This window comes from Sus scrofa, chromosome 2 (genome assembly GCF_000003025.6).
Source record: "Sus scrofa isolate TJ Tabasco breed Duroc chromosome 2, Sscrofa11.1, whole genome shotgun sequence".
NCBI classification, from domain to species: Eukaryota; Metazoa; Chordata; class Mammalia; order Artiodactyla; family Suidae; genus Sus; species Sus scrofa.
The window spans coordinates 44,374,352-44,397,656 of record NC_010444.4 but is presented as its reverse complement, the minus strand read 5'-3'; the positions used below and the strand labels follow the sequence as shown (position 1 = coordinate 44,397,656).

The 23,305-nt window shown below is 42.1% G+C and overlaps 1 protein-coding gene and 1 long non-coding RNA gene across 2 annotated transcripts; one reads left to right on the top strand and one right to left on the bottom strand.

Annotated features, from left to right (window-relative positions):
• On the bottom strand, positions 3,535-22,225 carry CYP2R1 (cytochrome P450, family 2, subfamily R, polypeptide 1). The gene is given in 6 exon segments (XM_003480731.4): positions 3,535-4,301; positions 5,689-6,018; positions 7,454-8,086; positions 13,014-13,155; positions 21,914-22,068; positions 22,071-22,225. Coding segments are annotated over 6 exon segments (1,503 nt in total). The 5' UTR covers positions 22,138-22,225; the 3' UTR covers positions 3,535-4,125.
• LOC110259296 lies at positions 21,392-23,028 on the top strand. Its single transcript, XR_002341568.1, has 2 exons — positions 21,392-21,698; positions 22,904-23,028. It is a non-coding gene; the product is annotated as an uncharacterized LOC110259296 (long non-coding RNA).

Sequence of the window (23,305 nt, the reverse complement as noted above, 5' to 3'; positions counted from 1 at the left end):
TCAAAGTTCACTTTTCTCCTTTTGTTTTAGCTTGGCATAATGAGTACATGCTGGCAGTAAAAAAAAGAAAAAAAAAGAAAAAAATTAAATATTAAATAAATTATTGCTATCTGGAGATATTACTAGAAATGCTGTCGAATTATAAGTGCATCACTCATGTGTGGCATAGGAAGCAGCATGTGGGGTGATGAGAATGCCACATAGTTTCCATCACAACCACTCATCTAGACCATTGTAGCACAAAAAATGCCTGTAAGTTTTTATATCATTATATTTTATACATATTTATTTCTTTTCTGTACTCTGAGATAATTTTATGAACTCTAACTTTGAAAAGCTGAAGATTTTCATGTGGCACAAAATAGTCTTTTTTTTTTCAACAATTTAAAAATGTAAAAACAATTCTTAGCTTGTAGGCTATAAAAACAGATGGCAGTCAAAACTTCCTCTGTGGGATATAAAACTGCAGACCCTTGATCTAATGTATTGAATTTTTTTTTTTTTTTTTTTTACTGGCTGAACCCGAAGCATATGGAAGTTCTCTGGCCAGGGACAGAATTTGAGCCACAGGCGTGACCTTTTAACTCACTGTGCTGGGCTGGGGATTGAACCCACACCTCTGCAGTGACCTTAGCTCCTGCAGTCAGATTCTTAACCCACTGCGCCATAGCCAGAACTCCTAATGTATTGATTTTTTAAAAAAAGTATGTAACCTATTGGTTTTATTTTTCTATTGCCTACCTCATTAATTCCTGCTTGTCAAAAATTTGTAATTTCTTTCTTCTACTTTTCTTTGGTTTGCTATTTTTTTTTTTGCCATTTTTCTAATTAAAAAAATAGCATGTTTAATTCATTCTCAACATTAATTTCTTCATGGAAATAAATACATAGGGCTATAAGTTTTCTTCTGAGGACGACTGCATCTGTATACCATAGATTTTTTTTCTTAATGAATTTTATGACATTTGTAGATGTACAACAATCATCACAACCAAATTTTACAGCATTTCTACCCCAAACCCTCAGTGCATCTCCCCACCCCTCAACCTGTCTCATTTGAAAACCATAAGTTTTTCAGTCTGTAAGTCAGTATCTGTTCTGCAAAGAAGTTCATTGTGTCCTTTTTTCAGATTCCACATGTAAGTGAAAGCATTTGATGTTGGTATCTCATTGTATGGCTGATTTCACTTAGCTTGATAATTTCTAGGTCCATCCATGTTGCTGTAAATGCCGTTATTCCTTTCCTTTTAATGCCCGAGTAATATTCCATTGTGTATATGTACCACTTCTTTTTTTTTTTTTTTTTTTTTTCTTTGTCTTTATGCTATTTCTTTAGGGCCGCTCCTGTGGCATATGGAGGTTCCCAGGCTAGGGGTCGAATTGGAGCTGTAGCCACTGGCCTACGCCAGAGCCACAGCAACGCAGGAATCCGAGCCGCATCTGCAACCTACACCACAGCTCACGGCAACGCCGGATCCTTAACCCATTGAGCAAGGGCAGGGATCGAACCCGCAACCTCATGGTTCCTAGTCGGATTCATTAACTACTGCGCCACGACAGGAACTCCTGTACCACTTCTTTGTCCACTCCTCTGTCGATGGACATTTAGGTTGTTGCCATGTCTTGGCTACTGCATATAGTGCTGCAATGAACATTAGAGTACGTGTCTTTTTGAGTCATGGTTTTCTCTGGATAGATGCCCAGGAATGGGATTGCTGGATCAAATGGTAGCTCTATTTTCAGTTTTCTGAGGAATCTCCATACTGTTTTCCACAGTGGTTCCACCAATTTACATTCTCACCAACAGTGTAATAGGGTTCCTTTTTCTCCACACCCTCTCCAGCACTTACTGTTTGTAGATTTTTGATGATGGCCATTCTGCCCGTGTAAGGTAGCTCATAGTGGTTTTGATTTGCATTTTTCTAATAATGAGTGATGTTGAACATCTTTTCATGTGTTTTTTGGCCATCTGTATGTCTTCTTTGGAGAATTGTCTGTTTAGATCTTCCGCCCATTTTTTGATGGGGTTGTTTGTTTTTTTTGGTATTGAGCTGTAGGAAGTGTTTATAAATTTTGTAGATTAATCCCTTGTCAGTCGCTTCACTGGCAAATATTTCCTCCCATTATGTGGGTTGTCTTTTCATTTTGTTTAGGATTTCCTTTGCTGTGCAGAAACTTATAAGTTTAATTAAGTCCCATTTGTTTATTTTTGTTTTTATGTATTCCATAGATTCTGATGTGCAGTTTTTATCACTGTTTTCTAGAAATTCTGCAATTATGGTTTGTATTTCTCCTTGCCCAAAGATTATTTTGCAATTTCATTTTAATTTCAAGATATAAAGACAGTTCTGTTTTCTGGTTTTTTTATTATTTATTTACTTATTTATTTGTCTTTTTGCCTTTTCTAGGGCTGCTCCCAAGGGACATGGAGCTTCCCAGGCTAGGGGTATAATCAGAGCTGTAGCCGCCAGCCTACACCACAGCCACAGCAACGTGGGATCCCTAACCCACTGAGCAAGGCCTGGGATCGAACCTGCAACCTCATGGTTCCTAGTCAGATTTGTTAACCACTAAACGGGAACTCCTGTTTTCTGGTTTTTAAATTTTGTTAATACCCAATACCCATTCTTTCTGCATTATGTTCATAATCAAATCTTTAATATTTATACTTCTAAAATTTTTAAAATTCATTTTCGGTCCCTTACACAATTTTCATGAACATTACATGGCACTTATAAAAATAGCATATTCTATTATCAGGTTTAAAATCTGATGTATAGTCATCAGCTCTACCTTACTGATTATGTAATGTAGATCTTCTTTCATTTTTTTCTTTTTTCTTTTTTGGGCCACACCCAAGGCATATGTAAGTTCCCAGGCCAGGAGTTGAATCAGAGCTACAACTGCCCGCCTATGCCAGAGCCACAGCAACCGGGATTCCAGCCACATCTGTCTGCAACCTACACCACAGCTCATGGCAAGGCCAGATCCTTAAACCACTCAGTGAGGCCAGGGATCGAACCTGCGTCCTCATGGATACTAGCCAGATTCGTTTCCACTGAGTCATGATGGGAACTCCCCCATCATTCTTAAATGTCTCAATTTATGCAGTTACCTTGCCTCTAAAGCATGTTTTTTGTATTTGAATAGTATTCTTTTTAGAAAACTAATAGTAATCCAAGGAACTGCCTAGAGACCTCTAAAAGATTAAAGGATTCGGAGTTCCTGCTGTGGCTCAGTGGAAATAAACCTGACTAATATCCATGAGGATGTGGCTCCCATCCCTGGACTCACTCAGTGGGTTAAGGATCTGGCCTTACCATGAGCTGTGGTGTAGGGTGCAGGCATGGCTCGGGTCCCAAGTTACCATGGCTGTGGCATAGCTGGCAGCTATAGTTCTGATTGAACCCCTCGCCTGGGAGCTTCCACATCCCGCAGGTGTGACCCTAAAAAGACAAAATAAATAAATAGTTAAAGGATTCAATCTTTAGGCACTGTGACTATTTTGGAAAAGAAGTGGCACTGGGGGAAAAGTCTGTTTCCACAAATAATAGTCACATGTCATTTTTATTTTAAATACATTATTGTAACTTCCTGAACTACTTCTATGAAGGGTCACAGGGAACCTCATTTGTAGGAAGAATGATGCAGCTTTTATGCAGATATAGTGGGAAGCAAGATTTGAAGGCATTGGTAGGTTTTACATTAAATATATAGATATTTATCTGTCACCTGTCACCACGTAAAATAACTCTGTAGTACAAACTCATCTAGTTGGGTTCTAATTTCTTTAGCCCACTATTAAACCAGATAAGTACCACACAATCTGTTAATGACAATACCTGATCAGAAGAGAGCTGGCATTAGCATTTGGAAGCAAAGCCCCCAGACAGGAGTAAGTTGGAGTCAAGAAGGGATGAAGCGTATCTGGTGTTCAACAAGAGGCTGCAAAGTCAGGGCATCAATGGCCCTTCTTAGTATCTTCAGCAACAACTGTTATTTGACCTCTGTTTTCATTAGATGATTCTACTTTGTAAGTCATAAAAGGTTAGGAAAAAAATAACAGCTAATACTTATTCTGAGGCAAACATATAGCCTTGTTCCAAAAAAAACATCTGTGCATTTTCAGCGTCTTTCTGCGCAGATGAGGTAGGGCTGGGGCTGCAACGTCATGCCCAACTTGGGCTTCAGATTTGGAACCAGTCCATGGGGAAAATGCAAGTGAAATCGCTGAAGCAAGGCTGTAAAAAACAGGAACATTTCCATCCGAGCCAGCTGTTCTCCAAGACAATGTCTTCTCCCTAAACATAAAAAAAACTGGCATAATAATTTTTTTAAATCCAAGATATTTGCCAAAATTTATGGCTAATATATACCACTCGGGAAATCTAGAATTAAAAGAAAGTCTATTAAAGGATTTTCTTAAGCCCCAAAGAACAGACATTGGCACTTTGGGTCCCAGAGCCCCTTTTTACCTTACCACCTTTTGTCAGGTCAAGACTCTTGTAAGCTTATTAGTCTCACTCTCCACTTTCTTTGCATGTGGCAACAGAACCTGAGATGGGCTGTGAAAGATCTGAGGTGTGACATTTTGTTCTATAGACCCAGGAGAAGCTCATTTCAAATGACGGCACATGTGCCCTCCCTCAATGAAATAAGTTTCCAGTCCATCTTCCAGGGGTCTTGTGATCTGTGTACTTTTTCCCAACAGAAGCAAAAAAAAATTTTTTTTTTTTTGCTTTTTTAGGGCTGCACCCGTGGCATATGGGGGTTCCCAGGCTAGGGGTCGAATTGGAGCTGTAGCTGCAGGCCTACATCACAGCCACAGCAACACAGGATCTGAACCTCATCTGTGACTTACACCACAGCTCACAGCAATGCTGGATTCTTAACCCACTGAGCGGGGCCAGGGATTGAACCCACAACCTCATGGCTCCTAGTCGGATTCGTTTCCACTGTGCCACGACGGGAATTCCAGAAGCAATTTTTTTTTTTTTTTTTTTTTTGTCTTTTGTCTTTTTTGTCTTTTGTTGTTGTTGTTGCTATTTCTTGGGCCGCTCCCGCGGCATATGGAGGTTCCCAGGCTAGGGGTTGAATCGGAGCTGTAGCCACCGGCCTACGCCAGAGCCACAGCAACGTGGGATCCGAGCCGCGTCTGCAACCTACACTACAGCTCACAGCAACGCCGGATCGTTAACCCACTGAGCAAGGGCAGGGACCGAACCTGCAACCTCATGGTTCCTAGTTGGATTCGTTAACCACTGCGCCACGATGGGAACTCCAGAAGCAATATTTTTGACAATGAGGTATAATAATTGAGAGCCAAGAGAGCTACTTCACATTATGATGCCATTCCCCTCGCTGGGTCTCAGCTTCCTAAGCTGCCTGTTACTGATGTCTGGCTCTGTGAGTTTTGATTACAAGCCAAAAATCCATAAGCAAGAAAGTTTTAGAAGAAGCCAAAGCTTCTCAACAGTTTCTCTCTAGCTGCTAACATGGGGCTTGTTTATTCTGAGTAGAAACAGATGTTAGGGATCTCTAATTCAACCATTCCCTCCCGTAAGAGTAAATGCTGCTTTAGAATTAGAATATTAATTCTACAACAGAAGCTTCAGATTAAGATGTTATATGTGATAAATCATCATTATACTTTGTCCTAAAATTCTGCCCCTGTGAAAGTTCTCTTACCTAGGGAGAAAGGAACCAAAGCTTCCTTCTTGGAAAAACATCCACTGCTGTCCAGAAATCGCTCTGGATAGAATATTTCTGGGTCTCTCCAGTACTTTTCATCAAAGTGTACAGAATAGAGATTTGTAATTACTGTTGTGCCTTTAGGAATGGAATAACCACGTACAATGGCATCTTCAGAAGTTGCATGGAAAATCCCTAATGGCACTATATTACAGAATCTTAAAACTTCATGCAAAACTGCCTCCGTATAAGGCATTTTGCATTTGTCATCCCAAGAAGGCTTCCCGTTTGGTCCTATAATTAAATCAATCTCTTTATGAACTTGTCCTGTAACAGAAAAAGTGTTCAAGTTATTATGCAATTCTTAGAATTATATCTAAAGTAATTTCCCTTTGGGATTAAAATAAAGGATAGCCCAGAGTAAGCCAATAAGGTATGGGTACACCCTGGATTCAGATTTTTTATTATCTTAAATACATGCCATATATCTTATACAATCAGTAGCCAATGCTCTGAATAATTTTGTTGTGAAAAATACATTAAAATTAATAAAAATAAAAATGACACTGGAGTTCTTGTCGTGGCGCAGTAGTTAACGAATCCAACTAGGAACCATGAGGTTGCAGGTTCGATCCCTGGCCTTGCTCAGTGGGTTAAGGCTCTGTCGTTGCCGTGAGCTATGGTGTAGATCGCAGATGTGGCTCGGATCCCATGTTGCTGTGGCTCTGGCGAAGGCCAGCATCTACAGCCTCTGATTAGACCCCTAGCCTGGGAACCTCCATATGCCATGCGAGCAGCCCTAGAAAAGACAAAAAGACCAAAAACAAACAAACAAACAAACAAACCTAGGGTTAGAATAACAACACTCTCAGCAAGGAAAATAGCAAAGCATAAAGACTTGAATTAGGAGTTCCTGTCATGGCTCAGGGGAAAGGAATCTGACGAGCATCCATGAAGACAGAGGTTCAATCCCTGGCCTCCTTGCTGAGCGGGTTAAGTATCCAGCATTGCTGTGATCTATAGGTCACAGACTCGGCTCTGATCTGACATTGCTGTGGTTGTGGTGTAGGCCAGTGGCTACAGCTCCAATTCGACCCCCAGCCTGGGAACCTCCATGTGCCGCAGGTATGGACCAAAAAAGACAAAACAAAACCAAAAAACCCAGAAAAACTTGAATTAAAAAAAAACAGGAGTTCCCTTTGTAGCTCAGCAGTAACAACGAGAAGCCATGAGGATGTGGGTTCTATCCCTGGCCTCACTCAGTGGGTTTAGGATTTGGCACTGCCTTGAGCTGTGGTATAGGTTGCAGATGTGGCTCAGATCTGGCATTGCTGTGGCATGAGAAAGCAGCTGTGGTATGAGAAAGCAGCTGCAGCTCTGATTCAACCCCTAGCCTGGAAACTTCCATATGTGCAGATGCGGCTCTTAAAAAAACAAAAACAAAAATGAAAAACCGACAACAACAAAATAGAAGCCAGGCTGTTCAGGTCCCAGCTAAGTCACTTCTAGTGGCAAATCATCCATTCAGCCTTTTCCCTCATTTATAAAATAGGTATTCCAAGACCCATCTCTGAGGTTTTTATATGAGTTAACAGTTTTGAAAACCTTATTAAGTATTAAATATTTTTTTTTTGGCTAGCTATTTAGGCTCTCTGGCTACATAGGAGTTCCTAAATAAAATGCTTTCTACATGGCCAAAGACTCTAAAACATGTGTGAGTCCTAACTGTAAGAACAGACCTTGAGATAAGGAGAATCCTCACCTTGAATGTTTGGGTAAAGGGCCATGAAAAGAATTGCCCATCGTAACACATTGGTTGTAGTTTCAGTTCCAGCAATGATGAGTTCACCTACAGAGAAAATCAGGTTTTCTTTGGAGAAAGTAGATGATGGGTCCTTTTCACCTTGATCCATCTCATCTAAATAAGCATCAACAAAATGCTGAGGTGACTGAGGCTTTCTGTTGATGGAAGCTTTTTCGATAAGCCTGGAGAGAAAATCGTAGACCACAGCTGCATTTCTAAACAGCTGCTGATGTTTTCCAAAAGGTAAGATGCCAATCCATGGAAAGGCATTATAGAGGAAGACTGAGGCACTGGCGGCTAGTTCCACATTTTCACTAAATAACTCAATCATGTGCTGAAAATCAGTGTCTTCATAAGTGAATCGTTCTCCAAAAATGATCAGATTGGTTATGTTTGAAACAGCATTTGTTATTAATTGTTTAAAGTCAAAAGGTCTACTACTGTATGTTTCAATAGCATCCATGAAAAATTTGGTTTCTTCTAAGATTTTAGATTCAAAAGACTTTTGGCCATATCCAAAAGAGCGAAAGCTGTTTACAGCTAATCTTCTGTGATCAACCCATCCTCGGCCATATCTGGAATTGAGTAACCCTAAAAAAAGTAAAGAATGGTTAGTCATATTCTTCTCAAAATTATCTTTCTGTAAAACTATTAAAGGAGTTCCCTGGTAGCTCAGCAGGTTAAGGACCTGGCAATGTCAGTGCTATGGTGTGGGTTTGATCCCTGAGCTAGGAACTTCTGCGTGCCCTGAGCAAGGCCAAAAAACATTTTTTTTTTTGTTAATTTTGTCATTCCAACATCACATTATAGCTAAAAATGCTACGGGCGGTGGGAGGGGGGGCAAGGCTAGTTAGTCATTCTTCAAATTTTCTATAAAACCAAAACTAGACGCAATAGGTAAGCTTTATTCTCTGCTACCTATTAGCCATGGAATATTATAAACAAAGCTTGTCTCTATGTCTCATCTGAGGATAAGCAGCAAAGACCGATAATCTCCCACCACAAGAAACTGGACCATCCTTGTGTAATTTAATCTGGGTGAACTAGGCCCAGGTGACTTTATTATCGAACCTTTAATATAAGCCTAATTTACAGAAGATAAATGCTGTGTGTTCTATGGGCAAAACTTTATCCTGGACTAAACACACACCTGAAAAATCATCCTTATAGAATTAGACATTTTCTACTTTAAGAGACTAGATTTTTTTTTCTTCTTCTTCTTCATTTTTGGTTGTGTCATGGCACAGGGAGTTCCTGGGTCAGGGATCAGATCTGAGCTAAAGTTTTAACCTACTCTGCAGCTGCAGCAACACCAGATCCTTTAACCCACTGTGCTGGGCCAGGGGTTGAACATGCAGCCTGGTGCTGCAGAGACACAGCTAATCCCATTGTGCCATAGCAGGAACTCCTAAAAGACTAGATTTTATTTTTATCTTTTTTTTTTTTTTTTTTTTGTATGCATCCATGGCTTATGAAAGTTCCCAGACTAGGGATTCAACCTGGGCTGCAGCAGGGAAACACTGAATCGTAACCACTAGACCATCAGAGAACTCTGAGACTAGATTTTAGAATACAAATTTCCTCCCATTAAAGGCATATGTTATCTAATAATATAACTGGCAGAGGCAAGGGTGAATGAGGAATGTAATGGAAATATCAAAACTAAAGGAGAGGAGTTCTCGTTGTGGCGCAGCAGAAATGAATCCGACTAGGAACAATGAGGTTGTGGGTTTGATCCCTGGCCTGCTCAGTGGGTCAAGGATCCGGCATTGCCATGAGCTGTGGTGCAGGCTGAAGACTCGGCTCGGATCCTGCATTACTGTGGCTGTGGTCTGGGCTGGCAGCTACAGCTCTGATTGGACCCCCAGCCTGGGAACCTCCACATACCTCAGGTATGGCCCTAAAAAGATTAAAAAAAAAAAACAAAACCCAAAACCTAAACTAAAGGAGATGCTAGGGACTGAACGTTTGTGCCTCCACAAAACTCAAATGCTCCAGTGTGATGGCATTAGGAGGTGGGGCCTTTGGGAGGAATTAGGTCACGAGTCCTCATGAATGGGCTTAGTGTTCTTGTAAGAAGGGACATGAGAAAAGTTGATGGCTCTTGGTTATGTGAGGATATTAGAAGACAGCTATCTACAAAGGAGGAAGGAGGCTCTTTCCAGACAGTGGATCTGCTGGCACCTTGATCTTAAACTTCCCAGACTCCAGATCTGTGAGAATAAATATTTGTTGTTTAAGCCACTCTGTCTGTGATTTTCTGTTACAGCAGACCAAACTAAGAGGACAAACATGAAACTCAAACTTCTAATGTTGATACTGCTTGCTTTAATACTTCAGAGTCTCCATAGTACACTCCACCATTCTGGCATGTCTACTATGCAATATTTTCCCTTTAAATCAACTAATAAGAAAGAAAACATCAGAAGTTTCCGTGTGGCACAGCAGGTTAAGGATCCAGCATTGCCACAGCTGTGGTGTATGTCACAACTGTGGTGCAGTTTTGATCCCTGGCCCAGGAAATTCCATGGGAATGGCAAAAGAAAGAAAGAAAGAAAGAACACCTTCAGGAGTTCCTGTCATAGCACAGTGGAAACAAATCCAACTAGGAACCATAACGTTTCGGGTTTGACCCCTGGCCTTGCTCAGTGGGTTAAGGATCCAGCATTGCCGTAAGCTGTAGTGTAGGTCGCAGACGCGGCTTGGATCTGGCATTGCTGTGGCTGTGGTGTACGTGTAGCTGCCGGCCTGGCTTCAGCTCAGACCTAGCATTTTTTTTTTTTTTTTTTTTTTTTTTTTTTTTTTTTTTTTTTTTTTTTTTTTTTTTTTTTTTTTTTTTTTTTTTTTTTTTTTTTTTTTTTGCTCTGATTCAACCCATAGCCTAGGCACTTTCATATGCGACAGATGCAGCCCTAAAAAAAAAAAAAAAAAGTTCACCATACATAAGGCCATCTTTAACCTTGTGCAACAATCTTATAGTCCTTAGTCCATTCTCTTTTTCATACTCCCAGATGACTATTAATTCCACAAATATTCATTCAACAGGTATTATGGAGCAAAAATGTCATGGATATATGAATGAAAAAAAGAGGCAAAGATGACTATTTGTCATGGCCCTTACATACGAGTGAGGAGAGGCAAACAAATTACACAGCAAGGAAGGAGATGTAGGATAGCTGGGAAAAGCCTCTCAACTCCTGAGGAGTTGACACAAGTAAAGATAGACATAGGAGATGGAAATGAATCAAGCAGATATCCAGGGAAAGATCACTGCAGGGAGAATCAGTGCAAAGGCACTGAGATGAAAGCAAGCCTAAGAGAAATGTATGTATGTGGGATACATGTGCATAACATATAAACACAGTTGCACAGAAAAAAGTACAGCGGGAGTTCCCGTCGTGGCGCAGTGGTTGGCGAATCCGACTAGGAACCATGAGGTTTCGGGTTCGGTCCCTGCCCTTGCTCAGTGGGTGAACGATCCGGCGTTGCCGTGAGCTGTGGTGTAGGTTGCAGACGCGGCTCGGATCCCGCGTTGCTGTGGCTCTGGCGTAGGCCGGTGGCTACAGCTCTGATAAGACCCCTAGCCTGGGAACCTCCATATGCCGCGGAAGTGGCCCAAGAGATAGCAACAACAACAACAACAAAACAACAACAACAACAAAAAAAAGACAAAAAAAAAAAAAGAAAAAAGTACAGCGGAGCCTTATTATATAACCTTACACTGGCCAACCTGTGTGCCGGGGCATAGGCTGAACCCACCTAAAGGGCAACTATTCTCTATTCAAACAGCCAGTTGATGGTGGTTTTGATTTTCCAGTTTTAAGTTCAATGCATATGCATCTTAAAATAACACATCTAATTTTCTACCTATTTTTCTCTATTTCTTTGAAAATCTTAAGTTGAATGTTTATCTTATCTTTATGATAAAAATAGTTCAACTTATAAATTTATAGCTTAAGATATGTGCTTTAGGAGTTCCCGTAGTGGTGCAGTGGTTAATGAATCTGACTAGGAACCATGAGGTTGCAGGTTCGATCCCTGGCCTCGCTCAGTGGGTTAAGGATCCTGGCGTTGCCATGAGCTGTGGTGTAGGTTGCAGACGTGACTTAGATCCCGTATTGCTGTGGCTCTGGTGCAGGCTGGTGGCGGCTATGGCTCTGATTCGGCCCCTAGCCTGGGAACCTCCACATGCCGTGAGAGCGGCCCAAGAAAAGGCAAAAAGACAACAACAACAACAAAAAAAAATGTACTTTATCCTACATTTCATTCTGACCACATCGTTCATTTTCATAATTTCTTTAAAGGTCTTCTATTATAATTGTGGTATAATTTTGAGCATTTAAGAAGGTGGAGATTTACATTTTATTTATATTATTGCTTTCAAGTATCATCATACTCTTATCTGAGAATTTGGCCTTTAAAACTGGTGTTTTCTTTGCATTAGTTTATTTGCTTTGCAATTTAATACAGTTAATTTTAATTTTTTTCTTTTTCAATCAATGTCTTTATCTTTAGTCTACATAACCAAGACATTATTGAATTTTCCTTTGAAATGAAGTGTGAATCTCTCATTAAATTGGAAAATTTTACTCATCATTGTTATAAAAATGCTCACACCATTAAGTATGAAACGGATGTATTTTGATGTCAACATTCTATTTTAAGCTTTCTATTGCTGCTTGCCTCTTATTCATTCTGTTAATTTTCAGCCTTTCTCCCTTGTTGAATATGAAATCATCCGACACTGATCAACATTAAACCATAGAGAATTCTAGTTCTTTACACAAACTCTGCCACTATTCATTTGCATATCATAATATTATTAGTTGCAAGGGGCTGTTTCAGGATCTACAAGCTATAAAACGATAGCTAAAGCTATAAAATGTCACCAAGCTCTAAAGACTAGCCTCAAAGATACTTTTGATTCAACTGTGGTGGCATGTGGGTATTCTTAACTTGTTTCAAAAAACCTGCACATTTTATTAAGTGGTAATTCTTTTTTTTTTTTTTTTTTTTTGTCTTTGTACCTTTTCTAGGGCTGCTCCTGCAGCATATGGAGGTTCCCAGGCTAGGGGTCTAATTGGAGCTGTAGCCGCCAGCCACAGCCACAGCAATTCCAGATCTGAGCCGTGTCTGTGACCTACACCACAGCTCATGGCAACGCTGGATCCTTGACCCACTAAGCAAAGCCAGGGATTGAACCCGCAACCTCATGGTTCCTAGTTGGGTTCATTAACCACTGAGCCACGACGGGAACTCCCAAGTGCTAATTCTTTAAAACATTATTTACTAGAACTGAACTACCACAGTAGAATTAGAATGTACTGGTCTAAAATATGACTGTAATGCAACCTGAAAGGTCCTCAAATACTAGGTTCTGTAACCTAAAATGACTAATTAATACTTTCCTGTTAATCACCACAATGGAATCGAATCTCTATGCATTAAATTTATATAAAATAAGAAATATTACTTAAAACAGTTTAGTAAATCACAAGATAGGTGAAAATAAACATACCTCCCATTTTTGTCATCTTCATGAATAAAGGCAGGCATGGTCTGTCTGCAAAAATTTCACTTTGATGAACGAGGCATTCCTTTACTACATCATAGCCATTTAGAACCACAGTTGATATACCTCCAAGATCTAAGCTGAAGATCTGTGAGAAGAAAAGAAAAATATTTAAATGGCAAGATATATGGAGAAAAATAACCATGGAAATCCATACAAACCAAGGCCAGCTCTTCCAGTATTTGTTATTCCCTGAAAATTTTGGCCATTACTGAACTGACAAGGTTTAAGAGTTCCTTCTCTCTACAAGGCATATCAAACACCAGGATTTCATTATGCATTCAGTGGCTCAAGACAAAAATCCTATAAATTGTGTAAGTAATGTGCTGCAAGTGCAGCCATAAAAAGAAAAAAAAAAAAACATGGTACATTCATGCAGTGGAATATTACTCAACAAGGACATAGAATGAACTATTGATATGTACAACAATCTGAATCAATCCCAAATGCATTATGATAAGTGAAAAAAAGCGAGGCTCAGAATGCTACATATTGTATTACTGCATTTACATGACATTCTGGAAGAGGCAAACTCATATTTGCGGCCTGGAAATGCATGGAGGGGTTTGACAACAAAGGAGCACATGGGAAGTTTTAGGTTGAGAAAAATGTTCTGTATCTTGACTCTAATGGTGGACACTGAACTGTATGAGTTTGTTAAAATTTATTGCACCTGGAGTTCCCATCTTGGCGCAGGGGAAACGAATCCGACTAGGAACCATGAGGTTGTGGGTTTGATTCCTGGCCCCGCTCAGTGGGTTAAGGATCTGGCGTTGCCGTGAGCTGTGGTGTAGATCACAGACGTGGCTTGGATCTGGTGTTGCTGTGGCTGTAATGTGGGCTGGCAACAACAGCTCCGATTAGACCTCTGGCCTGGGAATCTTCATATGCCGTGCGGCCCTAAAAAGACCAAAAAAAATTTTTTTATTGCACCTAAAAAGGGTGGATTTTACTACATACAAATTATTCTTCAATAAACCTTACTTACAAAAAAAAAAAAAAAAAAAAAAGAAAGAAAGAAAGAAAAGAGTAACAGGCTCAGAAGACCTGGGTTCTAGTATAAGTCTTTTCACAAAACAGATATAGGGCACTGGGCAGAAAAATTTTGGGCTTCAGGGCTGCCATAGAAAGTCAAAAAATAATTTGAGTTATATGCTCTTTTATTTCTTTTTACGGCTGTACCTGTGGCATGTGGAAGTTCCCAGGCTAGGACAAATCAGAGCTGCAGCTGGCACAGCCATGGCAACACCAGATCTGAGCCGCAGATTGCAGCAACCCCAGACCCTTAACCTACTGAGTGAGGCCAGGGATCGAACCTGCATCCTCAAGGAGACTATGTTAAGTTCTTAATCTGCTGAGTTCCAATAGAACTCCACATATGCTCTTTTGAAATTAAGTCTAGGAGGTCTTCTGTGGCACAGTGGGTTAAGGATCCAGCATTGTCACTGCAGCAGCTTGGGTTGCTGCTGTAGCACAGGTTTGATCCTCAATCCAGGAGCTTTCACATGCCACAGGCAAGGCCAAAAAAAAAAAAAAAAAAAAAAAAAAAAAATTCATTCCAGCTCAAAACATTCAATGATATCTCAGAATCTCTGTTTATTTACAAGATGAATGAGGAAGTGACTCCATCCACATATTTATTATTCCACGGCTGGGGGAACCAGGAGGCTTAACAGAGAATTGAAGTTCAGCAGAAAAATAGTTACAGCAGCCCAAGTGGTGGAGACCTCCAAGTAGTAACAGTCAACCAACTGAGCAACAGTCTTTGGCACAAGAATGGGTCAGCAGGTACATCCAGAACTTTGGGGAAGGAGCTTGGACTCCCTACCGTAAGCGCTATTAGTCAAAAGCTGTCGTGTAAGAGTTTCAGCATAAAGGGAGTTATGAGCTGAGCAAAGGTGGGGTTCTATCAGTTTCCAAAGCAGTAATGGGATGGTCTTTTACCAGAAGTTAATTTTAAGCAGATAAAAAGGAAAAACTCCCCTCCTGTGTCTCCTCTACTCTCTGCAACACTTAGGACAACCATATGTGTGGACTTTCCATACATTAAGCAATTCTGTGACATCGGCTGGGTGGCTTACAATTTAACTCAACTCTGACACTATCTCCCTGGAGAAAGTGTCAGATTCCATAGGTTAAGAGCTCAGTGTCACAAAAGACACTTCGGACTCCCCACTTCAGACTCGAATCACAAGTCCAGGCTGTTACATGTGCTTCTGATCAAAGGGCTATAAATCAGAGGTTTCTATGATCTCCTCCTCAGGTTTGATTGACTTGTTAGAGTGGTTCACAGAACTCAAGACAATTATTTTCCTTTCGAGATTACCCGTTTCTTAGGGGTTGCTGCAGCTGCAGCATAGGTTACAACTGCTAGGTTGCAATTGTGGCTGGGATCTGATCCCTGACCCGGGAACACCATATGCTGCAGGGCAGCCAAAAAAGAAAAAGGGGGGGGGGCGGGGGGAGAAAAGGAAAAGATATAACTGAGGAGCAGCTGTAAGGAAGAGGTGGATAGGGCAAGTGTATAGTCAGGCCACTCTAAGTGGCTGTTCTCTTGTTCTTGGTACATCCCAGACGAGTGCCCTACTCACTGATTAACCTTCCTACATACTTGCCCCAGGCCCCAGCTAGTGATTGTTCTTATCAAGGGGCAGTGAGGGGTGTGCCCCTCTGCTAGTTTCCCTGGTAACTAATGAGCCAACCAGAGTCAATTCTCTCAATGGCTGGTAATCTCCTCCCCACCCATCACCCCTAGGAGGGAAAGAATGCCGCCAGTTCTGGCCACCATCTGCCATGCACTGTGGGATGCTGCTCCAAGACCTTGCTTCAGACAGAAGATTCCCCCATCCATTAAACCACTGATGTCTCTGATGCTGACTCCGTGCTCTTTCTTCGGTCTTGAAGCTGGGCAAGTACAGGCCCTGTAGGCCTGCAGAGCGCAGCCCAACAGCAAGGTACAAGGACAGGGGTAAGGAGTCTCCATGCTCTCTCAAGACGTGTTAGCCTCCACTCACCTCCACTGGTTCACCATTTCACCAATTCAACACGGAAGCTCTCCGAGGCCAGTAATGAGGCATTTTTTATGGAGGTGTTACTACCTAGGCATGGTTGATTAAATCACTGGACACTGGTGACTGACTCAAACTCCAGCCCCTCTCCCTTTCCCAGAGGAAAGGTGAGGAGGACTAAAACCTCCAACCCTCTAATTCTGGTTGGTTCTCCAGGCAACAAGTTCCCATTCTTAAGAGCTTTCCATTAATATTAAAACATGAACTCTGAGGTGGGTGAAAGGAGCTTGTTAGGATACAAAAGATGCCTTTATCACTCTAACTCTTATGAAATTCTCAGCGTTTAAGGAGGTTGTGCCAGGAAAGGTACAAGGACCAAATACATATTTATTAAAAATCATGATTTCATAGCAGTTAATAAAACATGGCATTACTGAATAGACAGTGCTCCTGATGCAGGAGAAAAAAATCCTAACTTTGTGATCGAATCAATTTTGTCATTGATTTTACAAAGATTAAAAATTGCGTTAACAGGAAGGCAGAACAGGGCAATTAACTTCAGGGTAAAGCTGCCAGGCTGTGGACACTAGGAATTATAAAAACCAAGGAGGAGCCAAGCTTGAGAAAGTTGTTTTACAATCCACGTTTACTCAAAAATGAGATATCTCTCTATTTGAGGGCAAAACTGGGGAAACTGTTACTTGAACTAGCATCTATTCTGGTTTATGCTGTTTTCAAGGACTTTTGGTAAAGGTTTGTAAATCAAATTGTGAAAATTCATCCTTATACTACTTTGATCTATGGAAGCATCCAAGACTAGGTCTATATATTTTTAATTTATTCAAATAATTTTTAGTATTACTATGGGCTGGTTATGATGCTGGCAGAGATGGAAATGAGAACACATGAAACACCTTCTAGGAGTCAGTCTATGATTTTCAAGTCTCTTCCCCTCCTCCCAAGCTAGCGCTACCCACAATTTTTCACTATCTCAAGTTAATGACCATTACATCCATCCTTCAAGCTACTCAGGGATCAAACTGCCCATGAGCTGCCCGTGTTGACTCCATTTTTCACCCTAGCCCCACATCACTGCTCAGGGTGATGTTTCAACTTTCACCATACAGATAGAACATGACAATTTCGTACCACTTCCATCACCGACATTCTGATCCTTCATTTTTCCCCAGTGTTATCTCTACAGCCTCTTAACCTGTCTCTTTACAGGTGATTCTCAACATGGCATACTCCTGCTACATGGCCTCTGTACCTGTTCCTTTGGCCAGGAATATTCTTGCCCTAGATATTCCCATACCTTGCTCCTTCACTTCCTTTAAGCATTTGCTCAGATACCTTTTTTTTGCAGTGAACCCTGCTCTAACCCATTGAAATTTCACCTCCTAGCGTTCTCCATCTCCCTTACCCGAATTTAGTTTACTTTATACCCTGTACCCTAACATTATATAACTTACTGTTTTTGTTTTGTTTTGTTTTTGTCCTTTCAGGGCTGCACCCGCAGCACATGGAGGTTCCCAGGCTAGGGGTCGAATCAGCTGCTGGCCTACTCCAGAGCCACAGCAACACCAAATCTGAGCCATGTCTGCAACCTAAACCACAGCTCACAGCATCGCTGAGCGCCAGATCCTTAACCCACTAAGCAAGGCCAGGGATTGAACCCACAACCTCATGGTTTCTAGTCGGATTCGTTTCCGCTGTGCCAAGACGGGAACTCCCATAACTTACTGTCTTTGTCCTGCTCCCCACCCCCCTCCACCACTAGAATGTAAGCTACATGACGGCAGGGATTTTGATCTGTCTTGTTCATTGCTATATATTCATACCTAAGAAAGTACTTAGCACATGATAACAATTGATAAATATATGTTGACTTAAAGAATAGTGGTGGAGACACACAAACACTATGGGCTGAGTGATAATAACAGAGGAATGTAAAAAGTGCTATTGATGAAAACTGATAAATAATTGCCACCTACTTTTCAACACTTGCTTGGGCTGTATTCTCATTTGTCATGCCTTCTTTAACTGCCATACTGTCCAAACCTCACCAAGTCATTAGGAGCCAACCTCTATGAAGCCTTTCTTGGTGCACTCTCTCTCTTAAACCACCAAAGCACATGCTTAGACGTTCCTGTGGCACTTATTTAATAGTATTTAAAACAAGATACATTCATATTCCTGGCTTCTGCTTGCCTGCTAAATTATAAATTCTTCAGATTCAGTGATTTCATCTCTTTCATCTTTGAATGCTCCATAGACTCTCATTCAATGCCTTGCATAAATCTCAATAAATGCTTACTGTATAAATAAATTATAGGTTGTCAACTCTACTTGCCTCAAAGTAATTATTTTATTATCCTTACATGCATTACCCGAAAATAATCTGTAAAAGCTCTCGTACTAGCTTTGCTAGCTAGGGAATGCTTCTTGAAATCTGGGTTAAGATTAGTCACTGCAGAAGCTTACACATTCAGAATGAGTCTCCAAGGAAATGGTAATTCTCAATGCAGTACATTGCTATATTAGACTGTCTTTAAAATGACTGTATAAGACTTGAGGACTGGTTGTCTTCATTTCAAGAATTATGAAGGAGAATTGAATTCACAGACTTCATAAAAGTAGGTGTCACTTGAAGTGATTGTCATTTCTCATAAGCAATTTTAAAGTCCAGAGCTTTCTTCTCCAAGCACACATCGCCACATCATCAAGTAAGACAGCGGAAAAATAAGATTCTATTTATAAATAGGACATATAAACAACTTTCCAAAACCATGTAGAAGTACAGGAGATAACGGTTTCCTCCTCTTCCCAAAAAATGTATAGTATTTTAACAATTCACACCAACTTCGAGAATTTGTCAGAACTGGAAAATACCTCTATGACAGTGGGAGACATGTAGGGGTGTTTCACAGCTAAGATTAAGAGCAAGCAGTTTAAAGGGTTAACGTGTTAGGTGGTTTTCAACTTCAATCTCAAGCAGAGTTACTCCAACAATGCCTACTATTCAATGCATATATCCCTCTACTTCTTTTTTTTCTGCCTCTCTTGCACCTAACCGCACAGGTTAGCCCTATTTGATTTTACCACCTCAAGTAAAATGACGCTTTGTAAAGACCCATGGTTGCCTCAAATAGTGTACCAGCAACAAACTGGTTACTCATGCCCAAATCCATTAAACCAGAGCTATCTATCCCAAGATGACAGTCTTCCAACACATTTATTGTTTAACTGATAATCCACTGTTTATAAGCAGATTGGGTAGGGGGGTCCCCAGAAAAAGAATCTGGTATTGCTTTTTTGACTTGAGTCATTTTTGCCCAAAGTTATTTTGGGATCTAAGCCTGGCCACAATGCTTGCCCTTGAACAAGTCTCAGTAATAAATCCTAAAGGAACAAAAGAACAAATGATTGCTATCTGGCAAGAGAAGTAACAACGGCAAAGATAATGTATCAGTAGTAAAGCCTCACAGTTCTGTGTGAATGGTAACCAATGGTAACGATTAGTATGAAGCATTCAGCCACCTCCTCTACAGCAACCTAAGAGATGATGCTGACCTTTTCTGACCCTCTGAGACTTCAATCAATTAGAGTTTGGACTCCGTTGACCTTTGTCCCAATTCTGTGCTGAATTCCCTTGCTCAATCCCTTTCATGAATATGCACACACCGCCCAAGTCTTCATGAATATGCATGTTCTCAACTTAAAAACTTCCCCAACTTTGCTGTTTGGGGGATAGGCTGTTTTGGGAAAAATCCCTGGTGTTCTACTTACTTGTTGCAAGTAATAAATCACTCCTTTTCTGATCTTTGGGCTGTTTTTGTTTTTCGTCACCCACCAAAAGGCAAACCCAGTTTTTTGGGTAACACTACTGGAAGAGTTAGATTACCCCCTCCCCTAAAAATAACATTCATAGAAAATAGAGTTCCTTTCACTTCAAGTATCTATGTATGAAAAACAATTTCCTATTCAGCACAACAGCATCTCACATAATTGGTCTAAAACCACTTTTTAGGAGATTCCCTGAGCAGCAGGTTAAGGATCTAGCCTTGTCACTGCAGCAGCTCCCTTATCACTAGAGGTTCTGGTCACTGCTATGGCACAGGTTGGATCCCTGGCCCCTGAACTTCCCTATGTCCTGCGCTTGGCCCCGCAAAAACCACAACACTTTTTACATTGTAGATCCAATTAATAGTTCTGTAATTAATAACCAAGAATGTCTGAGTAACACTTAACTGTGTTCAGTTATCACTATCACCATTAAGTATATGAAAAAAAATTAAGATTCAGACAAATAAAGGTCAAATTTTATATGCCGAAAGGACTCAACTTCCGTCTTATGCTTTCACATCTTATGATTTCTCTAGAATATTAATGATGCTTCTTACCAACATAACAGAGATAAAATATATTTGATGAAAACCATGAAAATACACTCAAGAATTGGAGGACTGGAAAATTAAAGAATTAAATATATTTGCTTTATCTAAGTCCAGCCTCCCTTTAGGAATATAAGCCATTAGTGAATGACAAAAACCTGGAATAATTCTTGTAAAAATTAGTTAAAATATGGATGTAAGCCCAAACCAAAAATACAATTGCCAAACAACCTTGTTGTACTTTTCCTTCACAACTCACACAATTTGTAGTCAATCATTAGATTAATTTATTTCTCATCAGACTGTAACTCTAAAATCGGGTTGTGACTGCCTTCTTCACCTCTTCCTTTCCAGCACTTGGCAGAGCCTGGCTCGTTGTTTACTATAAAGGAATGGATTCAAAAGAAAATCCCGCTAGGAGTTCCTGTGTGGTGCAGTGGAAAGGAATCCGACTAGGAACCATGAGGTTTCGGGTTCAATCCCTGGCCTCACTCAGTGGATTAAGGATCTGGCATTTCCATGAGCTGCGGTGTGGGCGGCAGATTCAGATCAGATCCGGCCTGGCTGTGGTGGTGGCTGTGGCTGGCAGCTGTAGCTCCAATTGGACCCCTAGTCTGGGAACCTCCATATGCCGCCGGTGAAGCCCTAAAAAAGAAAAAAAGAAAACCGGTGAGTCTGGTTAGGACCAGTGTTCTGGAAACTTCTGGCTACGTGCGATCAGAACACCCCTCCAAACGCAAGCTGGTGTTGTGGGCTTTTCCCTGAGAGCTCGCAGCAGTGTGACGCCTGCAAGTCACTCAGCGGGCCTGCGCTGCTGTTTCCTGCTCCGTAAAACCGGGAGAACCAGAAGACCTGCCCCTGGGCACCCGCACTGCACTGATTTTTACTCACTAATTAATTCGCTCTTTCTGTCATTTTCCCCGGAGCCTTCACCTGCGCTCCCATTCTCACAACAAACGCCCTAGACCAGCCATTCTCAATTGCAAACAACCTCTTGTTAACCACCAACAGGGTCCTAGAATTCAGACACTTGGTTCTCCCCAGAAGCCATAGGTGAAAGCTAATCTACGTGCGGGAAGCTGGGCGCAGGCTTCTTGGTGCTCTAAACAGCATCTGTCACGCCCGACGGTGCGGCCGGCGCGGCCGGGAGCCCCTTTTGCGCATGCGCGGGGAAACCTCCCCGGAGCCCTCCGAGGCGGGAGGACCTGATGCGATCCCGCCGACGCCAGGTGGGTGGTGAGCGCGGCTGAGAGGAACTCCCCCACCTCCCCGTCCCAACCCCCCCAGCGGCGGCGCGGCTGGTGGACCTCGCACCCCAACCCCGGAAGCCGGCCTCTCCAAGCCGCCCGCACAGAGAGGGTTCACGGTAGCTTGCGCCCACGAGCGTCGGACAGCCCGGGAGGAAGGTCTGGGCCCTCCCTGCCCGAGGCCCGTCGGGCTGTACCTCGCCGTACACCTGGCTCTGCTTTTTCATGTAGATATGAGGGAGCTCGGCCGAGGCGGCTAGCGAGTAGATGTTGCCGATAAATGGCAGCCCCGACGGTCCCGGGGGGAAGCCCGACGGCCGTCTCTGCTTCAAAAGCTGGCGGACCCCGAGGCGAAGAGCAGCAAGAAGAGAACGCCGCCAAGGGCCGCCGGGAACACTTCAGCTCCGGGAGGTTCCCACATGGCCCGCAGCTGGGGCTGCGAACCCCCGCGGCCGTAGGACCCGGGGAGTGCTCCAACTCCGCCGCATCCTATTGGCCCGAGGACCCGAGGACCCGCCTCACTGCCATGGCCATTGGCTGGCTGAGCGTAGGGCCTGCGGCCAGTTACAACGGGATTGGAAGAGATCAGAGTTCGCTGTGTGGAAGGCGAGCAGCCCTTTGGATCTGGGCGCGGTTCTAGGCAAGCCCCAGCCTGGCTGGGCACCGAGCCTGGAGGCTTTATCCAGGATGTTGACAGCCAGGGCCTGGAAGACAAGACAGTACCGCCTCCCTTCCTGGGCCAGGGACCTTGCGTCGTTGTAGACCAGCCCTTTCTTTGGAGATCTTTTTAGGAACCAGGTCTGCCTATTTCAGACTAGAAAACTGGGGAGATTATCAGCACTGCAGTCTTTATTTAGCAGGACTTGATAATCTTCAGAATCTCCATTAAAGGACTGATCCACCTGGAGTTCCCTAGTGGCCTAGCAGGTTGAGAATCCGGTGCTGTCACTCCTGTGGCAGGGTTTCCATCCCTGACTGGGGAGCTACCAGCCGTGGGCACTGGCCTTAAAAGAAAAAGAAAAAAAATTGACCCATTGATATAAAAAGAAAATAATCTCACTATTTGGCCTCTTTTACTCATCTATTTTTTCATCCTTATGTTAAGAGGTATTTTTGCATGTGATATCTTATGAATTGTAATTGCACAATATTTAGGCAACCTGAGTTAATGATGCATCTTTTCACAGTTTCCCCAACAGGTTACTTCTTGACAATCAAAGAAGACTCTGGTCTGCAGTTGCCCAGGGATGGTACTTACTACTCAAACTTTTTGCCTCTGCTACGTAAAATGAAGCAACTGATTGCCTACTTGGAAATATCTATTTGCTATTTCTGTTTCTCTCTCGCTCTTTTTTTTTTTCTTTTCTTTTTGCCTTTTCTAGGGCTGCTTCTCACGCCATATGGAGGTTCCCAGCCTAGGGGGCTAATCGGAGCTGTAGCCGCTGACCTATGCCACAGCAGCATGGGATCCGAGCCTCGACCTACACCACAGGTCCCGGCAACGCTGGATCCTTAACCCACTGAGCAAGGCCAGGGATTGAAACCGCAACCTCATGGTTCCTAGTCAGATTCGTTAACCACTGAGCCAC